The 10,000-nt window shown below is 40.8% G+C and overlaps 1 protein-coding gene across 1 annotated transcript in view; it reads right to left on the bottom strand.

Annotated features, from left to right (window-relative positions):
- The window catches only part of LOC121540769 (myelin regulatory factor), a 70,665-nt gene extending 63,509 nt beyond the window's left edge, over positions 1-7,156 (bottom strand). Inside the window, 1 exon segment of the mRNA XM_041849855.2 lies at positions 6,472-7,156. Coding sequence (XP_041705789.2) covers positions 6,472-6,520 — 49 coding nt within the window. The 5' untranslated portion in view covers positions 6,521-7,156.
- Between the last annotated feature and the right edge of the window lie 2,844 nt (positions 7,157-10,000).

Here is a 10,000-nt window from a genome sequence, read left to right as displayed (position 1 = left end):
TCCCTATTTAACCTGTTCCCTCCCACTGTGTGTTGTGCGTGTTTGTTACTTGTTACGAGTGTCGTTTGTGAGCGGGTTTGCTCCTCCCTGTGTTTGGAGGCTTTGCTTGTTTCTTTACTATTCAGTAAAGTAGATTTTCATTTCATTCTGTGTCCTGCGCTTGACTCTGGCCTACCGCATTCCGCAGACATTCATGACACTCCTCCTTTACCTCTTCAATGAATAATCCATAGCCCTCTACATTATGGACAAGGTATGTGTATGAAAACCATTATCAAAACAGTTTTTTTTTTCATTCACATTCTCCACAAAAACCAAGGTATGAATACTGCCCTGTGCACGTTTTGTTAATCATCTGTATAACTACTATTTTTTGGACTCCCTACACCTCTGAATATAACAGGAAACCTGTTCGATCCCCATGCACTGCAAAATCATTCTGGCTATGGATACGGAGAACATCAACACATTAACATCAACACGCCAGAGGATATTTCCACTGGACCCACTGCTGGGAGTTTACCTCATATTTTGATTTTTTTATTCTGCTTTGCCACTAAAATCATAATAAATACTGACAACTAAAATATTGTGTTATTGTTATGCGTATTATTAATTATAATAATAATAATAATAGGGGAGGGGTTTAAAAATTAACCCCAAAAGGTTCTTCAAAAGGTTCTTCGAGGATCCATTAAAAGGGGTTATTTTAAGAACCCTTTTAAAGGGTTCTTCAAAGAACTTATAGAGGTTCCCCCACAGTTTCAATTTGAAGAACCACTAAAGGTTCCTCCAGGAACCTTTTCTTTTTACATGCTGACTAGACCGCTTGCGCCATCGCGCGCATGTTGATTTTGTCCATCCACACCAGACGCGATCAGGACACGCAGGTTGAAGTATCAAAACGAACTCTGAACCAACTATATTAATTTGGGACAGGTCGAAAAGCATTAAACACTCATGGCAATTTAGCTAGCTAGCTAGCTTGCTGTTGCTAGCTAATTTGTCCTGGGATATAAACATTGGGTTGTTATTTTACCTGAAATGCACACGGTCCTCTACTCCGACAATTAATCCACAGATAAAAGGGTAAACCAAGGTCGTTTCTAGTAATCTCTCCTCCGTCAGTTTTCTTCTTCTTCTTCTTCTGTGGACTTTATATGGCGGTTGGCAACCAACTTTTAAGGTGCATTACCGCCACCAACTGGTCTGGAATGTGGACCTCAGTTCATCTTTCAATCACTCACGTGGGTATATGCTCATGAAAACCAATGAGGAGATGGGAGAGGCGGGACTTGATTTGATTTGATTTTGATCCCAGGCTGTGTCATTACCGGCCGTGATCGGGAGGCCCATAGGGCGGTGCACAATTGGCCCAGCGTCGTCCGGGTTAGGGGAGGGTTTGGCTGGGGGGCTTTACTTGGCTCATCGCGCTCTAGCGACTCCTTGTGGCGGGCTGGGCGCCTGCAGGCTGACTTCGGTCGTCAGTTGAACGTCAGTGTTTCCTCCGACACATTGGTGCAGCTGGCTTCCAGGTTAAGTGAGCGGGTGTTAGGAAACTTGGCTGGTCATGTTTCACTCAACCATCACCTCTCCCGAGCCCGTTGGGGAGTTGCAGCGATGAGACAAGATCGTAATCACGAAATTGGGGAGAAAAAGAGGGTAAAATAAAAAATACACTGGAAAGAGTTAATGTCTTAAAGAACATCTCTCTCTCTCTCTCTCACCTCCTCCTCCTCTCTCTCTCTCTCTCTCTCTCTCTCTCTCTCTCACCTCCTCCTCCTCTCTCTCTCTCTCTCTCTCTCCTCCTCTCTCTCTCTCTCTCTCCTCCTCTCTCTCTCTCTCTCCTCCTCTCTCTCTCTCTCTCTCTCTCTCTCTCACTCTCTTTCTCGCTCTCTCTCTCACTCTCTTTCTCGCTCTCTCTCTCACTCTCTCTCTCACTCCCAAAGAAAGAATGTAAACATTCTAAATGATTGTCAGAGTGGTAGAGACTAAGGAGCACTTGACAGTCATGGATGACTGTATATAGTCAAGTCAACAGTGCATATACTATCATAATGTGTTAAACCTAATTTATTACGCACTAGCTACAGTCTCTATCTGTGTCGCAAATGGCATCCCATTTCGCATATAGCGCAAAAGTAGTGCACTAAATAGGGAATGGGGTGCCATTTGAGATGCATATTCTGTCTTTATGGTCTTGTCTCTCTAAACACTTGACACTGTGTGTCCCAACACAACATTACACAATGACACACTGCTGGGAAGGTCTGATTCACATTAGTCACATCAATCAACTGCTGGGAAGGTCTGATTCACATTAGTCACATCAATCACTGCAACTTAGTGGCGCTGTCTCTTATATGGGTTTCCCCATTGGTCAAACATACACAATGAATCTGTCTTATTTGCTTTATACACTGTATTTGACCACGCAGAAACTACATTTCTTGACAGGTATGACTTATTTAGGGCAACGAGTAATACGCATTAGTTATATAGGGCAACGAGTAATACGCATGAGTTATATAGGGCAACGAGTAATACGCATGAGTTATATAGGGCAACGAGTAATACGTATGAGTTATATAGGGCAACGAGTAATACCTATGAGTTATATAGGGCAACGAGTAATACGCATGAGTTATATAGGGCAACGAGTAATACGTATGAGTTATATAGGGCAACGAGTAATACCTATGAGTTATATTGGGCAACGAGTAATACCTTATGAGTTATATAGGGCAACGAGTAATACCTTATGAGTTATATAGGCACGAGTAATACCTTATGAGTTATATTGGGCAACGAGTAATACGCATGAGTTCTATAGGGCAACGAGTAATACATTAGTTATATAGGGCAACGAGTAATACATGAGTTATATAGGGCAACGAGTAATACCTTATGAGTTATATAGGGCAACGAGTAATACGCATGAGTTATATAGGGCAACGAGTAATACGTATGAGTTATATAGGGCAACGAGTAATACCTATGAGTTATATAGGGCAACGAGTAATACGCATGAGTTATATAGGGCAACGAGTAATACGTATGAGTTATATAGGGCAACGAGTAATACCTATGAGTTATATTGGGCAACGAGTAATACCTTATGAGTTATATAGGGCAACGAGTAATACCTTATGAGTTATATAGGGCAACGAGTAATACCTTATGAGTTATATTGGGCAACGAGTAATACGCATGAGTTCTATAGGGCAACGAGTAATACATGAGTTATATTGGGCAACGAGTAATACATTAGTTATATAGGGCAACGAGTAATACCTTATGAGTTATATAGGGCAACGAGTAATACGTATGAGTTATATAGGGCAACGAGTAATACGTATGAGTTATATAGGACAACGAGTAATACGCATGAGTTATATAGGGCAACGAGTAATACATTAGTTATATAGGGCAACGAGTAATACGTATGAGTTATATAGGGCAACGAGAAATACGTATGAGTTATATTGGACAACGAGTAATACGCATGAGTTATATAGGGCAACGAGTAATACATTAGTTATATAGGGCAACGAGTAATACGCATGAGTTATATAGGGCAACGAGTAATACGCATTAGTTATATAGGGCAACGAGTAATACGTATGAGTTATATTGGACAACGAGTAATACGCATTAGTTCTATAGGGCAACGAGTAATACATGAGTTATATAGGGCAACGAGTAATACATGAGTTATATAGGGCAACGAGTAATACATGAGTTATATAGGGCAACGAGTAATACATGAGTTATATAGGGCAACGAGTAATACATGAGTTATATAGGGCAACAAGTAATACATGAGTTATATAGGGCAACAAGTAATAAATGAGTTATATAGGGCAACGAGTAATACATGAGTTATATAGGGCAACAAGTAATACATGAGTTATATAGGGCAACGAGTAATAAATGAGTTATATAGGGCAACGAGTAATACATGAGTTATATAGGGCAACGAGTAATACATTAGTTATATAGGGCAACGAGTAATACATTAGTTATATAGGGCAACGAGTAATACATACAGTACACTACATGATCAGAAGTGTGTGGACACCTGCTCGTCGAACATCTCATTCCAAAATCCTGGGCATTAATATGGAGTTGGTCCCCCCCGTTTGCTGCTATAACAGGAATACTTTCCACTAGATGTTGGAACATTGCTGCGGGGACTTGCTTCCATTCAGCCACAAGAGCATTAGTGAGGTCGGGCACTGATGTTGGGCGATTAGGCCTGGCTCGCAGTCGACAGTCCAATTCATCCCAAAAGTGTTCGATGGGGTTGAGGTCAGGGATCTGTGCAGGCCAGTCAAGTTCTTCCACACCGATCTCGACAAAGTATTTCTGTATGGACCTCACTTTGTGCACGGGGGCATTGTCATGCTGAAACAGTAAAGGTTCTTCCCCAAACTGTTGCCTCAAAGTTGGATGCACAGAATTGTCTAGAATGTCATTGTATGCTGTAGCGTTAAGATTTCCCTTCACTGGAACTAAAGGGCCTAGCCCGAACCATGAAAAACCAGACCATTATTCCTCCTACACCAAACGTTACAGTTCGCACTATGCATTCAGGCAGATAGCGTTCTCCTGGCATCTGCCAAACCCAGATTCGTCCATCGGACTGCCAGATGGTGTTTCCACTGCTCCAGAGCCCAATGGCAGCGAACTTTACACCACTCCAGCCGACGCTTGGCATCGCGCATGGTGATCTTAGGCTTGTGTGCGGCTGCTCGGCCATGGAAACCCATTTCATGAAGCTCCCGACGAACAGTTCTTGTGCTGACGTGGGTGTTGCAACCCGAGGACAGACGAGTTTTACGCGCTACGTGCTTCAGCACTTGGTGGTCCCGTTCTGTGAGCTTGTGTGGCCTACCACTTCGCGGCTGAGCCGTTGTTGCTCCTAGACGTTTCCACTTCACAATAACAACACTAATAGTTAACCGGGGCAGCTCTAGCAGGGCAGAAATTAGACAAACTGACTTGTTGGAAAGGTGGCATCCTATGACGGTGCCACGTTGAAAGTCACTGAGCTCTTCAGTACGGGCCATTCTACTGCCAATGTTTGTCTATGGAGATTGCATGGCTGTGTACTCGATTTTATACACCTGTCAGCAACAGGTGTGACTGAATTAGCCAGATCCACTCATTTGAAGGCCTGTCCACATACTTTTGTCTATATAGTTTATAAAGCAACCATAAAAAAAGATAGTTTTCAGCATATCACAACAGCCATAACCAAAGCATCATTAAACTCTGCAAAGTGACAATGTTACAACCTGCATTTGACCCCACAACAACTAGAAATCTTGACTGGTGGGATGCCAGAAAAATGTGTCGTTCTTACTGAAGTAAAGTATGAAATGTAGTTTTCAACTTAGTACAACAATTTCATTTTTTAAACAACCACAACCTCTGTAAAATGACATGTGTCCGTTGACACAGTTGGCCACAGATGTATACCTGAGACTGAACATCTATGGATTTATGTCAAACAGTAAATCGCTCTGTCTGGGTTGCTCTCTCACACGTTGTACCCCTGCTTACCCCTTTGCAAAACACACCATTTATCTTCATGTTGCATTCCTACACCCCCACCCCCCCACCCCACCCCACCTTATTTTCTCCTCAGAACTCCCAGTTCTCTCTGTCTTCCAACTCCTGCAACTCATCAGCATCACATTTGTTCCTAACACTTTGCTTACGTTCTAACTCTTTCCAGTCTAGTTATTAATTATTAATTATTATTTAGTTATTTGAGGGACTCCCAACAATTCAAATCAAAGACATCTTCAAGAGCCTTTTTCTATATAGCCTAGGGGCCAAGGTCAAGGGCCAAAGGTCCCAGGAAAATCGTAATCTACCTTCCTTGTTCAGCCTGCTTACTCTTCTTCATGTTCGAACTATCAGCTCTGAAATTCATCCATGATTATTCATCACATAAAGTAACTGTACACTAAAGTACATACACACTGGACTAACCATGTAGTTTATATAACAGGCCTGCTATTCAAACGCTGATGTTTCAATACAAAAACCTGCCACAATAGTCACGGACACAAAGAGGGAACGAAGTTGAAAAGACATTTAACAAACTGTGTTTTGTTTGCAGCCTGTAGCCTATTAAATAGCCCTATTCCAGTAACAACATCGTCAGCCCATTGAAAATGGCGAACGCTTTAGATAATATTACAATTAGCCTATAGTACATGTATTATTATATGAGAACGAATGAGAAGAACAACAATATATCCAATCTATTTCACACAGTTTTTCTTTCCAGAAGAAAATTACAAAACGAGTTGCGTGCGTTTTGGTAAAGAGGGTGCTATTCATTCAGGTGCAACCCGGGACCTTTCTTCGTTAAGCCTAGTTCCTACACACATTTAAATTTAAACACAAACCCAATTAACATGGCCCATATTGCAAATAAATGTGTATTGTTCTTACCCTCAAAAAATCTCTGTAACGCTTCGGTTTCATCCACCACGTCCATCATAGCGGGTCCCACTAATAACCTCCATGAACTTCCCCCTCCCAATGAGTCCGGCCGAAACAGTTGCGTTATATCGGGTCAACTCTCACAGATACATCCCGCAGTCCGGACCGGCGGCGTGTCCAAACGTCTCTGCTGTGGCAACTGTAGTCCAAGTCCTAATGTGGAATTATTATCTCTCGTATATCCACTCCTTTGTCAAGAAGAGAGAGATTCCCTTTCTGGTTTTAGGAGCGACACCTGACACAATTAATTTATTGTTCCTTTTATGCCCTTATAAATATATTAAATGTTTTGTTTTAAATCATCAACACCTAAAACAAGCGTTTTAAACTAAAAAAACAATCCACCCAAGAATGAACAGGTAGAATTAGTATACCTCATTCAGTGGTAGCCTAATTAGAAATAGCCATAGAGAAGTCGCACAACGCGAATTCCGCGTTGGAAAAACGATCAATCCATCATTAAATAATGTCCCAGAGCAATTATTCGACTTTGTTCGATTCTTCTTGTATATATTTCGTTGCCTTGTTGATTGCAGCGATGGCTACGCAAGTTGGAGTCTTCGGGAAAACGTTTACGTCAATATCCAGCATTTGACTGCCTCCTTGTAGATGAACTTCCCCTCCGTCTTCTAGCGGCTCGCCCTCCTTTCTCTGGATGCGACGTAGACGCGAACTACTGGGCCACAGAGCCACGCTCTGTGTGTGTGTGTGTGTGTGTGTGTGTGAGTGTGTGTGAGTGAGTGAGTGATCGGCTGGGATGAGAGGAGATGAGACAGGTGTGTTAAAACCTCCCTGGGTGATGGATGTGAGACCTACCTGGGATAACCTAAGTAGTCTAAGCCTCAGTAGCCTCTCTGTCAACTAATGTTACTTCATATTTGGTGCGTAATTGTCGTAGGCCTAAGACACATTAAATGTTATTCCTTATTTTGGGACAATTTTTTTTTGTAATTTAAGCGAAAGTCATAATAAATAAGCAATCGTGTCTAGCCCACGTTTCACTTCTGTTCAGTGCAGAACTGATTATTTTTTAGTGGCCTATCTCCCATACACTGCCCTCTCTCTCAATTACCATTGTTCTGTCCAGATTTTGTTAAATGATTGTCATTTTATAATACTAGAAATGTTAAATTATTAAATAAAGGCTATTTGCATAGGCTAAGTGCTAAGTATGGAAATATTCAGATACACAGTCCTCTTTTTTAAGACCTTGTGATGTGTTTGAAATTAAAGAATGGTGTAGAAAACCTAATAAATGCATAAAATACCAAATTTTGCATAAAAGTTAGAGAAAAACTAATTTGGTTGTGAATGTATACAGTAGTAGGCAGATTAAAGTTCAATCCTCTGTATATCTATATATCTATATATCTGTATATCTATATATCTGTATATCTATATATCTATATATCTATATATCTATATATCTGTATATCTATATATCTGTATATCTATATATCTATATATCTGTATATCTATATATCTGTATATCTATATATCTATATATCTATATATCTGTATCTCTATATATCTGTATATATATATATCTCTGTATATCTATATATCTATATATCTATATATCTATATATCTGTATATCTATATATCTATATATCTATATATCTATACCTCTGTATATCTACAGTTGAAGTCGGAAGTTTACATACACTTAGGTTGGAGTCATTAAAACTTGTTTTTCAACCACTCCACACATTTCTTGTTAACAAACTATAGTTTTGGTAAGTCGGTTAGGACATCTACTTTGTGCATGACACAAGTCATTTTTCCAACAATTGTTTACAGACAGATTACTTCACTTATAATTCACTGTATCACAATTCCAGTGGGTCAGAAGTTTACATACACTAAGTTGACTGTGCTTTTAAACTTTAAATTCCAGAAAACGATGTCATGGCTTTAGAAGCTTCTGATAGACTAATTGACATCATTTGAGTCAATTGGAGGTGTACCCGTGGATGTATTTCAAAGCCTACCTTCAAACTCAGTGCCTCTTTGCTTGACATCATAGGAAAATCAAAAGAAATCAGCCAAGACCTCAGAATTTTTTTTGTAGACCTCCACAAGTCTGGTTCATCCTTGGGAGCAATTTCCAAACGCCTGAAGGTACCACGTTCATCTGTACAAACAATAGTACGCAAGTATAAACACCATGGGACCACGCAGCCGTCGTACCGCTCAGTAAGGAGACGCGTTCTGTCTCCTAGAGATGAACGTACTTTGGTGCGAAAAGTGCAAATCAATCCCAGAACAACAGCAAAGGACCTTGTGAAGATGCTGGAGGAAACAGGTACAAAATTATCTATATCCACAGTAAAACGAGTCCTATATTGACATAACCTGAAAGGCCGCTCAGCAAGGAAGAAGCCATTGCTCCAAAATCGGCATAAAAAAAGCCAGACTACGGTTTGCAACTGCACATTGGGACAAAGATCGTACTTCTTGGAGAAATGTCCTCTGGTCTGATGAAACAAAAATAGAACTGTTTGGCCATAATGACCATCGTTATGTTTAGAGGAAAAAGGGGGGACTTGCAAGCCGAAGAACACCATCCCAACCGTGAAGCACGGGGGTGGCAGCATCATGCTATGGGGGTGCTTTGCTGCAGGAGGGACTGGTGCACTTCACAAAATAGATGGCATCACGAGGAAGGAAATGTATGTGGATATATTGAAGCAACATCTCAAGACATCAGTCAGGAAGTTAAAGATTGGTCGCAAATGGGTCTTCCAAATGGACAATGACCCCAAGCATCCTTCCAAAGTTGTGGCAAAATGGCTTAAGGACAACAAAGTCAAGGTATTGGAGTGGCCATCACAAGCCCTGACCTCAATCCTATAGAACATTTGTGGGCAGAACTGAAAAAGCGTGTGCGAGCAAGGAGGCCTACAAACCTGACTCAGTTACACCAGCTCTGTCAGGAGGAATGGGCCAAAATTCACCCAACTTATTGTGGGAAGCTTGTGGAAGGCTACCCGAAACGTTTGACCCAAGTTAAACAACTTAAAGGCAATGCTACCAAATACTAATTGAGTGTATGTAAACTTCTGACCCACTGGGAATGTGATGAAAGAAATCAAAGCTGAAATAAATAATTCTCTCTACTATTATTCTGACATTTCACATTCTTAAAATAAAGTGTTGATCCTAACTGACATAAGACAGGGAATTTTTACCAGGATTAAATGTCAGGAATTGTGAAAAACTGAGTTTAAATGTATTTGGCTAAGGTGTACGTAAACTTCCGACTTCAACTGTATATATCTGTATAACTCTGCCTCTATAGTGTGAAGAAAAGGCCAATACATTTACTTTATTGGAGTCAATAAAAGTCTCTGCTCCTCTAACCAGCTACTGAATCTCTAACTCTCATATTATCTTTTACACTCCAGCTCAGGCCACTGTTTTCTGTCGAGGCGTCCCAGCCAACAGGGGAGGAAGGGAATGATCCATTTCTCTCCA

Source organism: Coregonus clupeaformis, chromosome 26 (genome assembly GCF_020615455.1).
Source record: "Coregonus clupeaformis isolate EN_2021a chromosome 26, ASM2061545v1, whole genome shotgun sequence".
Taxonomy (NCBI): Eukaryota; Metazoa; Chordata; class Actinopteri; order Salmoniformes; family Salmonidae; genus Coregonus; species Coregonus clupeaformis.
The sequence above is the reverse complement of the archived record's forward strand: the minus strand, read 5'-3'. Positions and strand labels throughout refer to the sequence as shown.